Genomic DNA, 22,357 nt, shown 5'->3' with positions numbered 1-22,357 from the left:
GTGGACGAGCCTCTATCCACTTGGAGAACTTATCGATCACTACCAACAGATGGGTGTAGCCCCCGGGGGCCTTCTATAGAGGCCCAACCATGTCGAGTCCCCATACGGTGAATGGCCATGTAATGGGAATGGTCTAGAGGGCTTGGGCCGGGAGGTGCGTTTGCCGCGCATAGTACTGGCATCCCTCGCAGAAGCATACTAGCTTGGTGGCGTCAGCAACTGCCGTCGACCAGTAGAACCTTTGGTGGAAAGCATTTCCAACGAGCATCCGAGGTGCCACATGGTGCCCACAGGCTCCCGCGTGCAAGTCCCAAAGTAGGGCTTGACCTGCCTCGGTGGTGATGCATTGTTGGAGGACGCTAGATGGGCTTCGCCTGTACAACTCACCATTGCTGAGGATGTAAGCTTTGGCTCACCGTGTGAGCCATCTGGCCTTGGTCCTGTCTGTAGGGAGCTCTCCTCAAACGAGGCAATCAAGGAACGGGACCCACCAGTCCGTGCCCTGGTTGGCCTCAGGAGGCTCCTCATTGACTTCCATGACCTCGGTCTTGGCCACGAGGGTCTCGGCGGCCGAGGGGGCCTTGAGCCCTGTGGTGGGCTCGACTAGTGGGCCCTCTTCCGCTGCCGAGGCGTAATCAATGGAAGGCTTGTGGAGATCTCTAGCGAAGATGTTCGGGGAGACCGGGGCTCATGTCGACGCCATCTTTGCCAGTTCATCCGCGGCCTCGTTGAATTTTCGCGTGATGTGGTTGAGTTCGAGACCATCGAACTTGTCTTCAAGGCGACATACCAGCTTGCAGTATGCCTCCATTTTAGGGTCATGGCAGTTCGACTCCTTCATCACTTGATCAATGACGAGGTACGAGTCGCCCCGCACGTCGAGGCGCCATATTCCAAGCTCGATGGCGATTTGCAAGCCATTGACGAGGGCTTCGTACTCGGCTACGTTGTTGGAGGCGGCGAAATGGAGCCGAATCATGTAGCGCATGTGCACTCTGAGGGGTGAGATGAAGAGCAGACCCACGCCTGCCCCGGTCTTCATCAGGGACCCGTCGAAGTACATGGTCCAGCATTCCGCCTGGACTTGAGCAGGTGGCAGTTGGGTGTCGGTCCACTCGGCCATGAAATCGGCCAAGACCTGAGATTTGATTACTTTCCAAGGTGCAAAAGATAGGGCTTCCCCCATTAGTTTGATGGACCACTTGGCTATCCGACCCGAGGCCTCCCAGTTATGGATTATCTCTCCTAGAGGGAAAGATGACACCACGGTCACCGGGTGGGACTCGAAGTAGCGACACAGCTTGCATCGAGCCAAGACTATGGTGTAGATTAGTTTCTGGATGTGGGGGTAGTGTGTCTTGGTCTCAGAGAGTACTTTGCTAATGAAGTAAATAGGTCATTGGATGGGTAGGGCATGCCCCTCTTCCTGCCTCTCGACCACCACGGCCGTGCTGGCCACTTGGGTCGTTGCAGTGACGTAGAGCAAGAGGGCCTCACCTCTGGCTGGTGGTATTAGGATGGGAGGGTTGGTGAGCAATGCCTTGAGCTTGGTGAGGGCTTCTTTGGCCTTGGGAGTCCAAGAAAAGCGTTTAGATTTTCTCAAGAGGCGGTACAGAGGCAAGCCTTTTTTGCCAAGGCACGAGATGAAGCGGCTTAGGGCCGTGAGGCATCCCATGACCCTCTGTACTCCCTTGAGGTCTTAGATTGGCCCCATGTTGGTCACGGCTAAGACCTTCTCTGGGTTGGCCTCAATGCCACGCTCAGAGACTTTGAATCCCAAGAGCATGCCCCGGGGGACCCCGAAGACGCACTTCTCGGGGTTGAGCTTGATGCCCTTCTCCCTGAGGCATTCGAAGGCTATCTCTAGGTCATCGACGAGATTGTTGGCCTTCCTGGACTTGACCACGATGTTGTCCACGTAGGCCTCGAAGGTCCGCCTAATGTGCTCGCCAAAGACCTAAGTGATGCATCGCTGGTATGTGGCCCCTACATTTCTAAGGCCGAACGGCATAGTCACGTAGCAGTACATGCCAAATGGGGTGATGAAAGAAGTCACGAGCTGGTCGGACTCTTTCATCTTGATTTGATGGTAACCGAAATACACATTAAGGAAGGATAGGGTTTTGCATCCCGCAGTGGAGTTAATGATTTGGTCGATTCGAGGTAATGGGAAAAGGGCTTTTGGACATGCCTTATTTAGACCGGTGTAGTCTACGCACATTCTCCACTTCCCATTTTTCTTCTTAACTAACATAGGATTAGCTAACCACTCCAGATGGGACACTTCCTTGATGAATCCAGCCGCTAAAAGCTTCTATACTTCCTCACCGATGGCCCTACGCTTTTCCTCATCGAATCGGCGCAGGCGCTGCTTCACTAGTTTGGAACCGGCTCAGATGTCCAAGGTGTGCTCGGCGACCTCCCTCGGTATGCCCGACATGTCTGAGGGACTTCACGTGAATAGATCAGCATTCGCGCGAAGAAAGTCGATGAGCATGGCTTCCTATTTGATGTCGAGGGTGGCGCTGATCCTCAGCGCCCGATCATTAGGACAGGTGGGGTCGACCGGGACGAGCTTGACGGCCTCCATGGGCTCAAAAGTCCCAGCACAACGCTTAGAGTCAGGCACCTCGCTACCAAGCTGGTCGAGGTTGACGATGAGGGTCTCGGCTTCCACGAGAGCCTCGGCGTACTCGATGCATTCGACGTTGCAATCGTATGCATGCTTGTACGTGGACTCGATAGTGATGACGCCATTGGGACCCGACATCTTGAGCTTGAGGTAGATGTAGTTGGGGACCGCCATGAACTTGGTGTAGCACGGCCGCCCTAGGATGGCGTGGTAGGTCCCTTTGAACCCAACCACTTCGAAGGTGAGGACCTCCTTGCGGTAGTTGGAGGGAGTACCAAAGCAAATGGGCAAGTCGATGCGCCCAAGGGGTCACATGCGTTTCTCTGGCATGATGCCGTGGAAAGGCACAGCATCACCCTGAAGCTGCGATTGGTCAAGCTCTAGGAGCTCTAGGGTGTTGGCGTAGAGGATGTTGAGGCCGCTGCCTCCGTCCATCAATACCTTAGTGAGTCGAGTGTTGCCGATGATGGGGTCAACAATGAGTGGGTACTGCCCGGGGTTTGGGACATGATCGGGGTGGTCATCCCAATCAAAGGTGATCACCTCTTGAGACCAGTTGAGGTATCGGGGAGCGGCCACCTTCATCGAGAAGACCTCCTGGCGCTCCCTCTTTCGCTGGCACGCCATGAGGCATGCTGAAGGCCCGCCAAAGATCATGAAGGCATTGTGCACCTCGAGGAACCCGTTGTCCTTGTTATCATCCCTGTCGCCAGCGCCCCTCTTCTTGGCATCGTCATTGGGGAGCCTGAGCTTGGCATAGTAACATCGAAGCATGGTGCACTCCTCGAGGGCGTGCTTCATCGGGCTCTGGTGGTAAGGGCAGGGCTTCTTCAGCATGTCGTCGAAGAGCCCGGGGCCCCTGGGGCCTCGGGGATTCTTGTGTTCCACGGCCATGACCAGGCCAGCCTCAAGGACCTCCTGCTTCCTCTGGCAATCCTTTTTCTTTTTCTTGGGGAGGTGGGAGGCTGAGGCCTCGGTGGCCTCGTCCTTTCGCTTCCCCTGGGCGTCGCTGTTGGGGAAAATGGCGCCAATAGCCTCTTCGCCTGAGGCGAAGTTGGTGGCGATGTCGAGGAGTGCGGCCACCAAGGTCAGCACGTTCTGGCCTAACTCTTGGACCAGGTCTCGGCAGGTGGTGCCAGAGAGGAAAGCCTAGACAATTTCTGAGTCGCCAACACTTGGCAACTTGGTGCATTACTTGGAAAAGCGTTGGATGAAGTCTCGGAGAGACTCGCCCGGCTTCTAGCGACAACTTTTAAGGTCCCAGGAGTTCTTGGGGTGCACGTATGTGCCCTAGAAATTCCCGACGAAGACCCTAGTCAAGTCACGCCAGTCGTGGATCTACGAGGGAGGGAGGTGTTCAAGCTAGGCTCGCGCTAAGTCTGACAGGAACAACGGGAGGTTGCGAATGATGAGCAGGTCATAGTCCGCGCTGCCTAGCTGACAGGCCAGGCGGTAATCGGCCAGCCAAAGTTTGGGGTTGGTCTCACCGCTGTACTTCATGAGGTTGGCCGGTTGCCGAAACTGGGCCGAGAAATGAGCAGCGCGGATGGCTCTGCTAAAGACTCAAGGGCCAGGTGGCTCAAGAGATGGGCTACGGTCCTCCCCACTATTGTAGCGGCCACCTCGGTGTGGATGGTAGCCTCGGGCGGGCCCCTCGTTGTCATGGCACCAACGCCTGCTGCCCACATTGTGGTCACCTTGCGCCTCACGTCGGGCGTCGAGGCGGTCGTGCACCGAGGGGGCCCTGTTGGCTGTTGGCACCCTAGTAGGCTCAGGATGAACCAAGGCCTCTCTATCCCACCAAAGCGATGTCGCGGGTAGTTCCAAGGTGCCCCCGCGCCATCGCGAGGCGGAGCTCTCGGCCTGCTACACCACAGCGGTCTCAAGGAGGTCTCGGAGCTCGCCGTGGTCCCGTTGCCCTATCGTGGTTGAGGGCTCGGGCATCGTTCAGAGAAGCATCGCCATGGCTGTGACGTTCTGGCTAGCATAATTGAAGATAGGGGATTGCTCGTCCCCCCGTCGTTGTTGATGCGGCGGTGGACATCGCGAGCCCTTCGCTAGGCTACTCTGCCCCCACCGTGACCCCACTGCTCTTGCTCGAGAGTGTCTTGGAGCTGCTGCAGAAGGAGTCGGTCTTGTTCAACCTTGGCCTGAAGCTCACGGAGCTGCTCTAGGTCCAGGCGTCGAGGCCCTTCGGGGGCAGGGTTCTCATTCCACGCGGCTCAGGGCTTGATGCGTGGAGGTGCAGCGCCACTCGCCCCCGCAGGGGGCCAGGGAGCGAGAGCCTGTCCCCTCGTCCTCATCACCTATGCTCGGTATCCTGAGCCCTACATGGAAGCACTCACGGGTGGGGTCGCAAGTTCCTTCGTCGTCAGAGTCGGAGTAGCCGAAGCAGTAGTCGCTCGCGGCTAGGAAGCGGTGCATGGCTTCAGGGTCATGAAGTCTAGAGAAGTCCGCTCCGGCCCACGCCTTGTCCTCCTCTAAGGAGTCAGCGTGGGTGTGGGTTGAAGTCGTGGTGTCAAAGTCGAGGATGAAGTGTTGGTGGCGTCCTAAGGGCTCCGTGTGAGCGGAAGCGTAGGCGGAAGCATAGGTGGCGGTGGCATTTCTCAACCCAAAGGGGTACAGGGATGGTGCCATCGCCAGGCTTCGCTCCACCAAAGTTGAGTCCTCAGGACATGGCAGGGCAGAGCTTGATGACGGGGCATCGCCGCACACCACTGGCATCTTACCCTTGTCCAGGCTTAGGCTAGACAGGTCCCCAACCAGGGATCTCGTGCCAACAGCTAGGCATGGGATACTGGTGGAGCGCGGCGCATCGCCCTGAGCTTGCGTGGTGTCGGGGTGGTCTTGCCCGTGCCATACCTAGTGAGCGTGATGAGAGCGATGGCCTAGGCGCCACCTACGCCTAGGCTACTAGGGCATGATGTCATCGATGGTTAGTGGGACCTAGGGTGAGAGGAGTACCATATCATACTCATGTCCTAGAGACATGAACTCTAGGCTCCTAAACTAGATTATCATGCCGAGACGCAGTGGTCGCACGGGGTCTGCCATCCAGAACCTATCGGGATGACCAAGATGACATGCAGTAGTTCCCCTACCTAGCGCGCCAACTGTCGGTGTTTTGGACTGGCGAGCCCTCAACCAACTAGTAAAAATGTACTATGTGCCCCTAATCCCAGACGGTGATGCAAAGAGACGCAAGATTTATACTGGTTCAGGCAATAGGTGCCCTACGTCTAGTCTGAGAGATCGATCTTATATTCCTTGCACCGAAGTGCTTGTAGTAGGGGGTTACAGGCAGGGCGAGAGAGGGAGCGAGTCCCAGGTCTCTGCGAAGAACAGCGCGAATTGCTTGAGATGTGGATCTCAGGTAATGAGGAAGCGTGCGTGTTACAGAGTGTCGCTTTCATGAGTGAGTCTGTCTACCTCATGAGCTCGTGCCTGTTCGTATCCATCTTGTGTGCTCATGTGCCTCCCCCTAAAAGCGGCCCCGGTCCCCCCCTTTTATAGTTGAAGGGGGGACAGGGGTGATACATGTGTTAGCTATGTGGCGTCGTGCGAACAAAGGCGGCATGTCCGAGCCCTATAGCCTGTTATTGTGGTAGCATGGTCGATGGAGTGGTCCTGCCCTTGAAGTGCTGGGGCAACGCGCCGGTCACACCTGATCCTATGCGACGTGGGAGCTCCAGTGATAGCTTGACACTGGGCATGGCGGGCGATGTGCCGGTCACTGTGTGTTGACCGCGTAAGGAGCCAAGGCTCAGTTGGTGTCGAGGCCAAGCCATCGTGGGGGGCTTGGCTAGTGCGAATCCCGAGGTTGCCAAGATCCTAAAGTGGATTGCTGAGGCTTGGAGGGAGTAGTTGGTCCTGTACACTGATTCCGAGGCTATAGTGACCTAGACTTGACTCCCCATGCCATGTTGTTCCTAGAGTAGGGGTTAGGTAGCATAGCATAGTGCAGGCACCGGTTGTGGGCACAGTACTGAGCACAGCGGCTGGTAGCCCTTGCCCTATCCTGTCCCAGATGATATGGTGTTGATGCGACTTCTCGTCCCATCGACCGCTCTGCAGTGTCGAGCCATCGTCCGACTGATGTCGTGGGGGTGGTTGGTCGCATTAACTAGATGCGATGATCTGTCGGGGAGATCGGTCGAGGCAGGGGCGACAGGGTTATTGCCAAGCCGTCCTCAAGCGAGATGGAGAATTGGCATCTCGTCCGAGGTTTTCGCACGGGGCCTCGAGCGAGATGGAGAATCGGTTCCCCATCCGAGGCCTTTCGTGCGAGGCCTTCAGCGAGGCAGAAAATCGATAGACCATCCGAGGCCCTTCGGGCGAGGCCTTGAGCGGGGCGGTGTCGGTGCGGGACCCACGGGAAACCCTGTAGGGAAGGGAGAAGAACTCGCCTAACTAGGATTCTTCCCCTGTAATCTTAGTAGTAGTATTATTCTGTAATCCTACTAGGAACTCTCATTGTAAACCGACTAGGACTCTGGCCTCCTGACTATATAAAGGAGGGTAGGGCTCCTTGGATCAGGAGTTCAGACAACAATTGTATAACACAACACTTTACAATCAATCCAACGCAAAGGCTAACACCGACTAGACGTAGGGCTATTACTCGATCTACGATCGAGGGCCTGAACCAGGATAATTCGACTATCTCTTGCGTTAACCGTCGAGTTCTGCATATGCTGAAGCTCGAACACACTACCCTAGGTACCCCCATGGTAGGCTATTGGTGGTCAAACAGCGACAGCTGGCGCGCCAGGTAGGGGCTTTCGACGACTTTACATCCAAGAGCATGATGGAGCTCAATAACAAGATCTTCTCGAAGGGATCAATCTTTATCTTCGATTCATGGATCTGTGAGGCAGGCAATGATGGCAAGCTCAAGGCCATCTCCTCAAAGATTCAGATTATCATCAGGACTTTTTCATTTCGACAACAACAACAGATCAGCTTGCCGAAAGATTCACATAGCTTGTAATTTCTAATCCAACTTGGATTCTGTGACTTCACGCATCCGATTCAAACTCAAGTTCAGCTTCCGAGACAAAGTCTTATCCGAGTTCTTTCGGAAAACCGAGTTCTTTTCTGAAAAAGCTCCAGAACATGACGTCAACCTATCAAGAATACTACTCGGAATACACTCAGAATACTTCAAAGAAGTCAGGTCCTCTTCCGTTCAGACTCCACAACATGGCGACGTCTAATCAGACACGACCTGAAGGATTCCTTGATCCGGTGCTTAGAATGCCACTGAAGGGAGCCCAAGAAGGTCTCGTTCTAACTATAACTTCTCAAGACTACATCGTTCACTGGCCAGGTACCATTCCTAAGGATGATGACACCCAACTAGTCGACGATACGACGACAAAAACTCTACCCTACCAAGGAGATTCGATCTATGACCTTGAAACATCTACTGAAGTTATCAATAGCTCTGGCAGTACAGAAATCAACGACGATGATAGAACAACTCATGCTAGAGAAATATTCATGATTCGCTGTCCTCGATCACCATTGATCCCCCTAGAAGTACCTGACGTGAGGTCTTTAGATGAATCCGAATCCAACATATCACCATTTATCTAGGGGCATGATGGTGAGACTGAGAGTCAGAGGCAAGCGAGAGAAAGAAAGAACAAATTGAAACAAGGAAGTCAACGCCGTGCTAAGCAGCGAAAGGGCACTTGGATCAAATATGAATTAGACCTAGCCGAGTATGATAGAAGAAAATCAGAATGAGAGATTGAAGAAGGACGAGCAGCAAATACACCCTATGATAAGATCCGAGAAGCACTAGAAGAACTTAGGGCAACCTCATATCCCAATGAAAAACAAGAACAACTCTGAGATTTTCTCTGATCAATAGTCCTTAAAACGCACGACGGAAGGGCAATATCTCATGAATAGGAAGATCAAAATCAAAGGAAGTTTGCTTTCGAAAGACTTGGACCAACTGGAAGTCACAATGGAGAGGGCCGAAGAAATCACAGTCAAAACAACCGAGTCGAGCAACCAAGAAAGACCAGAAGCAAAGCACCTACTTGGACAGCCATGCAGAGCTACTCTCACCAAGACAATAGTTGGCAAGAAGGGGGAGCAGAATTAGAATATACGGAAGCCAGAACGCATGATAGATTCCCCTGTTTTGCGAATAGACTTGCTTCAATACGACTACCTCACAAGTTCAAGCCGTCCAACCACTCCAAGTATGGTGGCAAGACCAAACCAAAGCAATGGCTCAGGATTTACTCACAATCGATTGAATTGGCTGGAGGAGACGATGACATCAAAGCCTTGTTCTTTCCCATGGCCCTAGAAACCATGCCACTCCAATGGTTTGACAAATTGAATCCAGGATCAATTAGAAATTGGGAAGACTTGCAAAGAGCTTTCTATGAAAATTTCGTAGGAATTATTACACATCCAATCACCCACGTAGAGTTAAAAGGACTCAAGCAAAAAGGAGGTGAAAGTCTCAGAAATTACTATCGACGATTTGGCGAACTACGAGCTCAAGTACATGACATCACACAATGAGAAGTAATCGAAGCCTTCTCTCATGGAATCATGGCTAGGTGGCAATTTCAAGACTTCTGCAAAGAAAACCCAAGAAACAATGAAGAATTCAGAAGAACAGTGGAAAAATGGTTACTGCAGAGGAGAAGACACGAGAAAGATTTCCGGATAGAAACAACAGAGACAACCTGGATAGGCAAATTCCTCGAAACAGCAGACATCAGGAGAGAAAGCGTGGTCCAGACAACACAATAGCAATGGCTGACAAATCAAAGAAATTTACCAAGCCTAAAAGATATGACGACATTGAGAACATACATTGCCCCTTGCACCCCAACGAAAAGCACACCATCAGAAATTGCTACATCTTCAACGAAAGATACACTAGAAAAGATAGCAAGGGAAACAATAAAGAAGACAATCAGAAAAAAGGAGACAACCTTGAAGATAAGGGATTCCAAAAATCTAGGGGAACAGTGGCAGTAATCTTTGCTGGGGTTCCAGATTCTAGAAGCAAACATCAAGAAAAACTAGCATTATGAACCATCATGGCAGCAGAACCTGCTACACCAAGATATCTCAATTGGTCAGAGTATCCAATCCAATTTTCAAGAGAAGACCAATGGACCAGCGTAGGAAATGCAGGCCATTACCCATTGGTTCTAGATCCAACCATTGCCGGTATGACTGTTACAAAAGTACTAATCGACGAAGGAGTCGGACTCAACATCATTTTTTAGAAACTCTAAGGAAGATGGGACTATAACTCACCGGGATGATCACACCAACAAGCACACCTATTTACGGCATAGTACCCGGCAAGGCAGCAATGCCACTTGGACAAATCACTCTACCGGTTACCTTTGGAACTCCCTCAAATTACGATATAGAGTTCATCAAGTTTGAAGTCACAGACTTTGATTCATCATATCACGCAATCCTCGGGCGCCCGGCACTAGCAAAATTCATGGCAATACCGCATTATCCGTACCTATTGCTTAAGATGCCAGGGCCTAACGGTGTTCTTTCTCTTTGGAGTGATTTAAAGCGTGCATTTGACTATGATGTTCAGGCTATTCAAATTGCAGCAAGAGCACAAGCAAACGATGGGAGAAAAGAAATAGCCACTATTGCCGTAGAAGTAAGTCAAGAAGAACTAGAGATACCGGCTAAAAAGCCAAGCATCCTAGCACCACCAAAAGAAGCCGACGTCAAGCAAATCGACCTGGGCACCGGTGATCCCTCAAAAATGGCAACCATCAGTGCACACCTATCAGCAAAATAGGAACTCGCGCTCACCAACTTTCTTCGAGACAACAAAGATATCTTCGCTTGGAAGCCGGCCAACATGCCAGGGGTCCCAAGAGAGTTGGCTTAGCACAGAATTGATATCAATGAAGGCTCCAAGCCTGTGAAATAATGACTACGATGATTCTCTCCCGACAAGAAGGCAGCAATTAAAAAGGAAATTATAAAACCAATGGCAGCCGGATTCATTAGAGAAATCCTTCATCCAGATTGGCTATCAAACCCAGTTCTAGTACAGAAAAAGAATAAGGACGAGTGGCGCATGTGTGTCGACTACACAGATCTCAACAAACACTGCCCAAAAGATCCGTTCGGGCTACCATGCATTGATCAGATAGTCGATTCAATAGCAAGATCTGCCCTATTATCCTTTCTGGACTGCTATTCCAGATATCACCAGATCACATTAAAAGACCAAGACCAAAGCAAGACATCTTTCATCACTCCGTTCGGCACCTACTGCTACAAGACCATATCATTTGGACTCAAGAATGCTGGAGCCACTTACCAAAGAGCTATCCAAACATGCCTTGGAGATTAGATCGGCGAAAACGTAGAAGCATACATGGATGACGTGGTTGTAAAAACAAAGAACCCGGATGCAATGATTGAAGACTTAAAACAAACCTTCAAGAATCTGAAAAGATGGAGGTGAAAATTGAACCCAAACAAGTGTGTATTCGGAGTTCCTTCAGGACAACTACTTAGATTCTTGGTCAGTCATCGCGGAATCGAAGCAAGCGCCAAGCAAATTCAAGCCATAATAGAGATGGGCCCTCCTCGAAGTGTCAAAGATGTACAAAAACTAACAGGCTGCATGGCGGCACTCAATCATTTCATTTCAAGACTCGGCAAAAAAGGGTTACCTTTCTTTAAATTGCTAAAGAAGACAGACAAGTTCGAGTGGACAGAAGAAGCCAATGAAGCTTTCAAGAAACTTAAGGCATACCTCACATCCTCACCAGTCCTAACACCTCCAAAGAAAGATGAAGACATGATGCTATACATTGTGGCAACTTCTACTGTAGTTAGCATGGTAATAGTAGTGGAAAGAGAAGAAGAAGGGCGTGCGTATAAAGTACAACTCCCAGTATACTACATCAGTGAAGTACTGTCAGAATCAAAAATCCGGTACCCGCATGTGCAAAAACTACTATAAGCCCTACTGATCACTTCACGCAAGCTTCGTCACTATTTTGAAAGCCACAAGATTACCATGGTGACAGATTTCCCACTAGGAGACATCTTACACAACAAAGATGCAACAGGGCGCATATCTAAGTGGGCAGTTGAACTCGGTGCTCTCAACATCGATTTCACCCCACGGAAAGCAATTAAATCCCAAGCCCTTGCTGATTTTGTTGCCAAATAGATAGAAATTCAACAACCCATATCAAGCACCATCCTTGATCATTAGAAGATGTATTTTGATGGATCACTCATGCTAGGTGGAGCTGGTGCAGGTGTCCTCCTAATTTCTCTGGACAGAAAACAACTTAAGTATGTCCTTCAGATATTATGGCAAGCTACCAATAATGAAGCAGAATACGAAGCTCTCATCCATGGGCTATGAGTGGCAATTACCCTCGGAATCAAGCGATTACTCGTATACGGTGATTCGGTAGTAGTCATCAACCAAGTCAATAAAGATTGGGATTGCACCAAAGAAAACATGGGTGCCTACTATGCTGAAATCCAAAAACTCGAAAAACATTTCCAAGGATTAGAAATTCTACATGTCCTATGGGATTCCAACATTGCAGCGGATGTCCTTGCTAAGCTCGGATCAGATAGGGCAAAGGTCCCACCAGGCGTATTCATACAGGAGCTATTAGCTCCCTCTATCAAGCAACCCGGTGAGATATCCCCTAAAATCTCAGCCAAAGACAACCAGACCTTGGTAATCACCACTTCATGGACCCAGGTTTTTATTGATTACATGAAAGAGAATAAGTTGCCAGCAGAAAAATAGGAAGCCACACGAGTTATTCGTAGAAGCAAGAATTACGTCCTAGTAGGAGACAAGCTCTACAAAAAAGCTGCATCATCAGGAGTACTCCTAAAATGCGTCTCATTTGAAGAAGGCAAACAAATCCTAGATGAAATACACTCAGGTTGCTGTAGAAATCACGCCGCTTCAAGAACACTAGTCGACAAAGCATTTCGCACTAGTTTTTACTAGCCAACCACTTTGAAAGACGTAGAAGAACTCGTCAGAAGATGCAAAAGTTGTCAGATGTTTGCAAGACAGGCTCATGTGCTAGCCCACAACCTCATCTGCATACCACCTGCTTAGCCCTTCTCTTGCTGGGGGCTGGATCAAGTGGGACCTCTCAAGAAAGCAAAAGGCAGATTCGAGTACATATTTGTGGCAATTGATAAGTTCACCAAGTGGATCGAATACAAACCACTCGCAAAATACAGCATAGCCAAAGCAGTCGAGTTCATCTAAGACATTATGCACCGCTTCGGCATGCCCAATCGAATCATCATGGATTTGGGTTCTCCCTTCACGGCCGCAGAATTCCAAAGTTGGGCACAGGACTGTGGTTTCAAAATAGATTACGCATTAGTTGCACACCCAGAGGCCAACGGACAGGTAGAAAGGGCAAACGGACTCATACTAGCGGGATTAAAACCAAGACTGTATGAAGAACTAGTAGACTATGGGTCAAAATGGATTGAAGAATTACCCAAGGTTGTATGGGGGCTACAGACTCAAATAAGCAGAGCCACCGAATACTCATCTTTCTTCCTGGTGTATGGATCAGAAGGCGTACTACCCGCAGACTTGATCTGGATGTCACCAAGAATAGAGCAATACGACGAAGGAGAAGTAGAGCACACCCGAAGATTAGAACTTGACAGTACAGAAGAAGTCAGAGTAAACGCTACCCTGCAATTAGCAAGATACCTCCAAGGACTAAGGCGCCACTACAACAAGAATACCCAGTCTCGATCATTACAAGTCGAAGACCTAGTACTGAGAAAAATACAAAAAACAGACGGACGCCACAAATAACTCAGTCCATAGGAAGGTCCTTTTATCGTCACAAAAGTCATCGGTCTAGGCACATACAAGCTCATAACTGAAGACAGAAAAGAAGTCAACAATACATGGCACATCAGTCAGCTACGAAGATTCTACGCATAAAAACAACTCAAGGGAAAATATGTATACAAGACACAAGAGATCAACGTTCATGATCAACAAAGATAGCGCTCACCAAAAACATATGTATCATTGTGACATATCAATATTCATGATCAATAAATATGATTCTTTCTCGACAAACATATGTCTCATCATGGCTTCCTCTGAGTTGTTTCTTAAAATGCAAAATGGCTGAAAAGATGCCTGAGCATCCCGGCCGAGAGCAAAATAGCTGAAAAGATGCTTGAGCCCGCCGATGAGGGTAGCTAATAAGCTAACACCTAAAATAAAATGCAAAATGGCTAAAAAGACGCCTGAGCATCCCGACCGAGAGCAAAATAGCTAAAAAGATGCTTGAGCCCGCCGATGAGGGTAGCTAACAAGCTAACACCCGAAATAAAATGCAAAATGGTTGAAAAGACGCCTGAGCATCTCGGTCGAGAGCAAAATAGCTGAAAAAAATGCTTGAGCCCGCCGATGAGGGTAGCTAATAAGCTAACACCCAAACTAAAAAGCAAAATGACTGAAAATATGCCTGAGCATCCTGGCCGAGAGCAAAATAGCTAAAAAGACGCTTGAGCCCATCGATGAGGGTAGCTAACAAGCTAACACCCGAAATAAAAAGCAAAATGGCTGAAACTAAGCCTGAGCATAGACCAGAACTAGCTACTTGTTTCAAATACCAAGAGGCTCAGGGGCTACACTGGAGATATCCAAGAACACAAAGATCTACATATAACGAGTTGTTTACATGGCACAAAAGAAGACCAGAAAAGCACTCGACAGATCAAGAAAGGTTATCAAACACTAAAGATCTATATATAACGAGTTGTTTACATGGGACAGAAAAGTACTCGACAAATCAAGAAAGTTTGACAAGATAGCGCGTAGAATTGTTTACGAGGCAAAGACGAAAGCAAGACAAAGTACTCAGCAATTCAAGTAACTCTGACCAATTGGACAAATCATCTAAGGAATAAACAAGGCATCTAGACAAAGAAGACATCAATAAAAAAATTTCATTCAAAAAGAAGTATAATGTCATATTACAAGGGCAAATACATCAAGCCTCATCATCAGGAGAAGAGATAACAATATTAAGATTATCTACTATTCTACTAGCTAAGTCTTTAACCTCAGGCTCTATCCTCTCAACGGCATCAATATATTCTTGACTGTCAGCTTCCTCTGCTATCTTGGCCAAAGGAGCCGCTGGAGCAAGAACTTGGACCTAGGCCAGGACATTCTTGGTACATAGTTGGGCGCACCTCTTCACGAACTCTTAGAAATGAGTCGGAATTCGAGGAATCAACTGAGCCCAAGATTGCCCATCATCCACTGGAGTTCGGAGAACATCGTCTACTGAACGAAAGGATTTCCACAAAGCTTTCTAGTTTTCAGTAGCCATCGCCAACTTGCCAGACAAGTCTTCAATAGTTTTTTGGGCCTACACAAGATCTCTATCAGCTTCACGCCTAATCAACTTAGCAAATGCAAGTTCCTCCTCAGCATGAGTAATTACCTCCTCAGCCTTGTTGTGACTCATGCAAACAAGAGTCTTCATTTCATCAACGCCCTCCGAGAGCTTCTGCTTTTCAACCCGGAGAGCTGGACAAGGCAACAAACAACAAGTCAGTAGAGAGGAGAGTTTGAATGCAGAAGGACACAAAAAGAACCTGCAATACCGTTGCACTCCTTCTTCACAGCCTCCAAGTTTTTCATGGCCTTCGAATTCCTTAAGGCCTCCTAGATAGCGGCATCCCTCTGCTTCTCGGCCTCAACAACCTGGGCACGAAGACCTTGTTCCTCCTTTTGATACGTTTGATGCTCAGCCTCCATCTCAGCATGGCAAAGATCCAGCTCTGCCTTCAAGGCACTCAACTCAGAAGACAACTTCTTCTCAATTTCCGATGAGAAGAAGAAGCCGGTATGGTCCCGAGAGAAGGACTAAACAAAAAGAAAGAGAGAAAAAAGGCATAAGAACAGGAGAAAGACAAACACCCAAAGAAAGAACTTCAGAAAACTTACTTAGAGTTTTTCTCCAAAAGAAGTCGCAAAGGTCGTGAACTCTCCCCAAGAAGCAGTCAACTCTGACAACCGATGAGTGGCATCAAATTGATGAACCTCATCTTCAGCAGAAAGAGGAGAGGAGGGAGATGGCCGATGTGGAGAAGACAACGCCAAGGACACATCATGGGAAGTCTCGGCTGCCTCCCTAGATGAGTCCACCGCAATGGCCACGGTCACCTCCGAGGCAACCAAGACAGTAGCAGCATCATCACCAGAAGGCCTTGTCACCCCCCATAACCATTTCACTAACAGTGTGCTATGAGTCCTGAGGCTCAGTACTCGGTGGCACAACAGAGGGCTGAGAAGAAGTCAACGAGGGGACGAGAGAAGGCGAAGGCCTAAAAGTTGATAAGAGAACTCGCCAATGAGAACAAGAGAAAAGGAGAACAGAAGCAAAGAGACGAAACCAGAATCCACTCATCCAGCTATCTTCTTCTTTGTAAAACAAAAAGAAGACCTCGCAGGAAGAACCACGGCAGCAAAAATGTCCCCGCCACTAGGCGGTAGGAGCGGTATAGCCGGTACCAGAGCTATGAAAGAACCCAGCTCCGGAGCCATAGAAGAACCCGAAGCAGGAGCCTTAGAAGAACTGGTACCCGACGACCGCTTACTATAAAAAGATCAAGACCAAAGTCAAAACAAAGAGGAGGGATTCAAGTGTAGGGAAATAAGAAAACAACTCACCACCGCATGAGGGGCACATCATCATCCTCTTCTTCCTCAGTCTCGACCAAGGCCACCATAGCACCAGCTGAAAATAGAACAAAAGAACTCGGTTCAATATAATAACAAAAAGACAAAGGGACATAGTGTATTGATATGCTCACCTAAGAGCATGCTAGCTACAACTAGAGTACCTGGACGAGTACTTGGCTGGTGAGACTTCTTGGAAGCAGGTAAACCAGATGAAGAACCATCCGCTCGCCCCCTCTTCGAGACACTATGAGGACCTTGAGGGACTGGACGAGGAACATATTCTTCATATACATCAACAACTCCGGAAGAAACTCTAGGAAACACGGTAGTGATTAGGAACTTACTAGTTACAGAAGCCCCAGCAAGGTTCTCCCCAGTATTCACCACGGTAGGGAGGGCATCAAGAGGGATCGGGTCAACAAAGTTGCACCCCAATTCCTACGAAAAGAATAAAACAACAAGACAAGGAAAATTAAGCAAAAATAGATACGTCAAAAGAAATACAGAAAGTGCCCGCACGAAGAGAAAACGACTTACAGCTGGAGGCGGGTTGTTGGCAGAGAACTCAGAGACAGTAAGCGGGACAACGCTTGCTCCTTTTGGCATCTTTTGGAGATGCTCGAGTACCTCCTCGTCGGTCAACTCAAGGGCTAGGACCATGTGTGAAGGATCCTTAGCCCCAGAATACCCGAAGCCAAGGTGCTCTCGCTCCTTCAGAGGCTGAACTCGGCGATGAAGAAAGCTCGAGACAATACCAAAACCGGTCAAGCCCTATTGTTTCAGAATACTTATCCTATCAAGAAATGGCTGGATTGCCTGAACCTCAGTAGTCGTCACAGGGTTCTTATCCCATCGGTCATTAACCAAGGGACCAGATCCAGAGTGAACAACAAGAAAAGGAATCAGATTGGCGGCATAAAACCATTTGGCATGCCAATCCCTCATAGAATCAACCAGATCATAGTCAAAGAACTTGCTCTTATGACCCTAGCAAAATTGAATCCTATAGCCACCAAGAACACCGGTGTCTTCGCGGCAAGGTTGGGGTTTCAGGCAAAAGAAGTAGCGAAAGAGAGAAAGAGAAGGGGGAATTCCAAGGAAAGTTTCACAAAGATGAACAAAGACAGAAAGGTGAAGGACTGCATTGGGAGCAAGATGATTCAGGCAAATCCCAAAATAGTTGAGAAATTGATGAAGAAAGGCGGAGGTAGGAAGACAAAGTCCAGCACGAATGAAGGAGATGAAAAGAACGATCTCACCAGGACTTGGAGCAGGGACCCGATGCTCACCTAGAACTCTCCATTCAGCAATGGCCTTGCTCTGGATCAAACCATCACTGACAAGTTCCTGAAGCTGATCTTCGGTCGTCATCGGAGCCAGCCAAGCCTTCTGGGCAACCCTCATGGCCACGAACTCTTGGTTCTCAATCACGGAAAGTGATGATTCCTCGTCCATGAAGGTTGACTGGGACTTGCTCGTGGTCTTCTTCTTACCCATGTACTAATGGAGGCAAAAAAGCAACTAGGGGAAGAGAAAGCTTGGACGGCAGCGCTAAGACGGTGGCGGCAATGGCAACGGTGGATTTCTGAAAGCTAGGGTTTCAAGGCAAGAGAAGGGCAGTAAAGAAAAAGAAGATGAAGGGTCTTTAAATAGATTTTACAGCGATAAAAATAGCCCACCAGGCCCGTTAAAGCACCATGTGAGAACGCAACGGTCCATTTACTAACACAGCTAAAATGACAGAGGGCACAAATCCACACAACGGTACAATTCAACAGGCAGATTTCAAACTTATCCATCCAGCACTACTGCGGAGTTATCAGATTACTGCAAAAACAACCCATCAACCATGAAGAAAAGAAGGGCTACCTCACAAGGAACATAAGAACTCGGTTCTTACGGAAAGAACTCAGGAATCTCATGAACAACCGGAACTACAGCAGAAAAATAAATGACAACTCAGAAGACAAGATTCTTTCCATTACAAGTGACTTTAAAAATAGAAGATTACAAATCTTACAAGACCCAATGAACTCGGTACCACGAAAAGCAAAGTAGCAAAGAGGAACCCAGACACAGCTAGACTCTAGAACGACTATGTATCCCAAATTGCTACTCGGAAGGACAAACCGCCATCGGCTACACTATTTTCTTCAAAGGATGGACGCAGTGCATCTGAGGCAGAAATCAGCAGTACGGTAGGACAACATGGAGTAGAGAAGGCCAGCAGGCATTTGTCTACCCAAGACCGATGTGATGCTAGATATGGTGTTGATCTGCACCAGACAGTCTCAGGACAGGCGACGAGGATCAACCCAGAACTGCTAGATGAAGGAACGAAGCCCACATTACAAGACTTCCTCCAACTACCGCCACGTACATCCTGGTACAATGCTGCTGTGAGATTAGTCTACCTCTAATCCCTATCACAAGACTTCCTCTAGCTACGACAAGACACACAAGAACTACAAAACACGCCCGGGGGCTGCTCTACTTCACAAACTACCATATTCATAACTACGAAGGTTTCAACTGAATGTTCAATGGATGAAAACAAGCACTCCGGGAGGGTATTTATAGATCAAAGGAGCGGTGCACATGGACTAGGAGTACCAACGAAATAAGCCTAACAAAGGACATAGTAAAAAGACATGGCTCAATAATGGAAGACTCAGGTGAGAGGGAACAGTACTCGAAGGCAAGCATATTCGGAAGAATATACCAACACAGTACAACCCGTGAACAAAAGGCATTTACACTCAACCACCACCATACAACTACATCTAACAACAGCAGACTACCAGAGAATACGCCAAGACTCTGCATCCGAGTTCTTCCTGAACAAAACAACCTGGATATATGCTCGTGGGCTGCAAAAGGAGAGGTATATAGTTCTTTCGAACAACTCAGATTCAAGACCCTCCAACTTTTTGTTCCAAATAGCAAGAGGCTCGGGGGCTACACTCAGTGAGTGCACTTTTTCCTTCAAAAAAGTGCACATCAATCAGAACACTTCTTCAAGACAGACGACTTCAAGGCCACAAGATAAAAAGAACCCGGACATAGCTATATCCGAGCTCTTTCCGACAAAAAGAACCCGAACACAGCTAAATCAGAGCTCTTTTCAATTAGGAAACCGAGGAACCTTTCAACGAAGAATCCGGAAGATTTCAAGAAAAGACCCTCAAGCTCCTTGTGCCAAACAGCAAGAGGCTTGGGGGCTACATCCAAATGGGGATACTTTTTTCTTCAAAAAGGTACACACCACGCGAAGATCTCATGAAGCGCTGCATGGTTTCGCTCAAGAAAGCACTCGGACGACGCTTGTTCCTGCTCGACAAGACTTGAAGGAACAAGACGAGGCTTCCAGAACTCAACCATGAAGTGCTCGGGGGCTTGTCAGTGCGGGACCCACGGGATATCCCGTAGGGAAGGGAGAAGAACTAGCCTAACTAGGATTCTTCCCCTGTAATCTTAGTAGTAGTATTATTCTGTAATCCTACTAGGAACTCTCATTGTAAACCGACTAGGACTCTAGCCTCCTAACTATATAAAGGAGGGCAGGGCTCCTTGGATCAGGAGTTCAGACAACAATTGTACAACACAATACTTTACAATCAATCCAACACAAAGGCTAACGCCGACTGGACGTAGGGCTATTACTCGATTTACGATCGAGGGCTCGAACCAGGATAATTCGACTGTCTCTTGCGTTAACCGTCGAGTTCCGCATACGCTGAAGCCCGAACACACTGCCCCGGGTATCCCCGTGGTAGGCTATCGGTGGTCAAACATCGACAGGCGGAGAATCGGTGGCCTCGTTCAAGGCTGGGGGTTAGCCAATAGTTTGTCTCTTGGTATTGATTTTGACAGGGTCTAAGCGATTTTTTCGGTTGTTGCTTAGGGGGCCTCTTTCTATGGTACCCGACATTAATGCTCACATTATCACTTCGAATAAACTAGTATAGGGCGCGCGCCCTCGCGCGTCGATGGGCAGAGGAAAAATTTTAAGTTGTAGTGCATAATCTGTCATTTAACACATTTAATTTGTCTAGCAACCATCGACCATGGTGGATGATGTAATAATAGTTTGAAGCTCTGTTATTGATACATTGTCATGTAACACATTTACTTTGTGTAGCAACCATCGACTGGTGGATGATGTAATAGTCTGAAGCTCTGTTATTGATACATTGCCCTTTTGTGACAGCATCTGATTAGCGACAAACAATCTCGCCAAAGAAAGAAACACTCAATTTGAGTATGCAAACCACTCTAAGGCCTCACATATGGATGTCACGTGGCTGCAAAGGAACTGAGGCAGTTTGACGTTAGCATTGTGGATCTTTGTTGTTTGTCGCGGTCAATCAAGAGACAACATGGCCTCGATTGGATATGTGCTGGTTCCTAGAAAGGAACAGATAATTTGATAAGTGTTGTTTTCACATAGAACTGAATTAGTGAAGCTAAAATTAAGAAACAATGTAACATAAAGCAACATCTTTATTAGGATACGGAAATCTATGAGTCAATTTTTTTATTGATCTATATTTCAACCAAATAAAACTCATAAGTAAATTTACCTTTTTTTCAACATACTTGGTAAGCACGACCTATATAATTTCGGAACATGTACAAAAGATCGCCAGTCAACCCCAGGAAATGTTGCCCTACTTAGGTTTATACAGCACGATGAGTATAGAGCATGATCAAGGGAAAATGTCATTAGCCAACATGAGTCCAATCAAAGATTAGAATGCAGTAAACTTTTTGAAGCAATGTGAACAAGCCAGACCATGTCACCTCTCCTGTCTCGCTGCGCTGTGTGGGGTTGGCCCTGCCGGCTGCCTGTCGGTTCTTCCTCGCCGTCGGCGGCGGCGCCTCAGCTCGACGGCCGGATCTGGCAACAACTCAGCATCAGGCCCTTCGCCTTTTGGGAATCGCTGGTGACCTAATGGAACAACAAAGTAATGACTCTGTAGAACAAAAGGAAGAGTTGTAAAAGCTATTCCTCACCATGCACATATGGTATATTAAATAAAGTTAACAATTGAAGAATTTCATCAATTATGTTTATCTTTTTTTTTCCTATTCCTATTTATTAGAAGGAAATCTATGATATAATAATATAGGGAGGGAGTCTTTTTCTGTCTTGAGGGTTTTATTTGAAATCAAAATAGAAATGCCTCAACTTGATAAATTGACTTATTTATCAAAATTCTTCTGGTTATGCCTTCTCCTCTTTACTTTTTATATTCTCTTTTTTAATAATAATAATGGAATACTTGGAATTAGCAGAATTCTCAAACTAGTTAAAAATTGAAGAATTTCAATCAATTATGTTTATCCTTCCAAAACAATACAGAGGAAGATAAAAGGAGTTGTTCCATGCTTATCGGATTGCGTCCATGGGATGAGGGAGCATGTCAGTACCTAAGATTTAGTATAAAATTGAAAGCATGATAAATAGCAGGTTTATGGCGTGTTATATTAATCTGTCGAACTAAATATGTCCAGCTAAAAAGAAACACCCGTATTTGGTAACAGAAGCAAAACTGTGAGCTAATTATTTGGCAGTACATGACTACTACGGAAATGTATGATCTTTCAGTTTTATTGGCCTTGATGGGACTCCTGCAAGTTAAGCCAACATAGGCATAGGATTTGCTAGGCGCTATCTGCATGTTATATCTGTATGAGTAAGGAGTAGCAATATTCACGGAAAATTTTAACCACAGTTTTGTTATGCCTAGTTATGTTTGGGAGAAATTGTATAAATGGGCTTTCTGCAGGTGTGAGGTTCACCATGGCCATGTAATCCGTGCAAGGATTGGCATGCAAGTGTAAATCCGTGATTAAAAAGGATGACATTCTGGATGTAACCACTATGAATTTAATTCAAGAATATGTAATGCCTATAGAAGGAGGCTATGAGAATATTAGATAGCCACACTCAGTTTAATTCAAGA

At 47.7% G+C, this 22,357-nt stretch overlaps 1 protein-coding gene and 1 long non-coding RNA gene across 2 annotated transcripts; both read right to left on the bottom strand.

Annotated features, from left to right (window-relative positions):
- Positions 1–2,503: 2,503 nt before the first annotated feature.
- LOC136461092 (uncharacterized) lies at positions 2,504–2,806 on the bottom strand. Its single transcript, XM_066460542.1, has one exon. The coding sequence runs from the start codon at positions 2,804–2,806 to the stop codon at positions 2,504–2,506; it is 303 nt and encodes a 100-aa protein (XP_066316639.1).
- A 17,640-nt stretch (positions 2,807–20,446) lies between these two features.
- On the bottom strand, positions 20,447–21,242 carry LOC136459269 (uncharacterized). Its single transcript, XR_010760162.1, has 4 exons — positions 21,192–21,242; positions 20,972–21,058; positions 20,676–20,795; positions 20,447–20,586 (listed from the first exon to the last, which is right to left on the bottom strand). It is a non-coding gene; the product is annotated as an uncharacterized lncRNA (long non-coding RNA).
- Positions 21,243–22,357: the final 1,115 nt, after the last annotated feature.

This window comes from Miscanthus floridulus, chromosome 6, assembly GCF_019320115.1.
Source record: "Miscanthus floridulus cultivar M001 chromosome 6, ASM1932011v1, whole genome shotgun sequence".
Lineage (NCBI taxonomy): Eukaryota > Viridiplantae > Streptophyta > Magnoliopsida > Poales > Poaceae > Miscanthus > Miscanthus floridulus.
The sequence above is the reverse complement of the archived record's forward strand: the minus strand, read 5'-3'. Positions and strand labels throughout refer to the sequence as shown.

Bases quoted from the DNA above. Each gene is read 5' to 3' on its own strand.
- LOC136461092 (XM_066460542.1), bottom strand. From the start codon at position 2,806: ATGGCGGTCCCCAACTACATCTACCTCAAGCTCAAGATGTCGGGTCCC.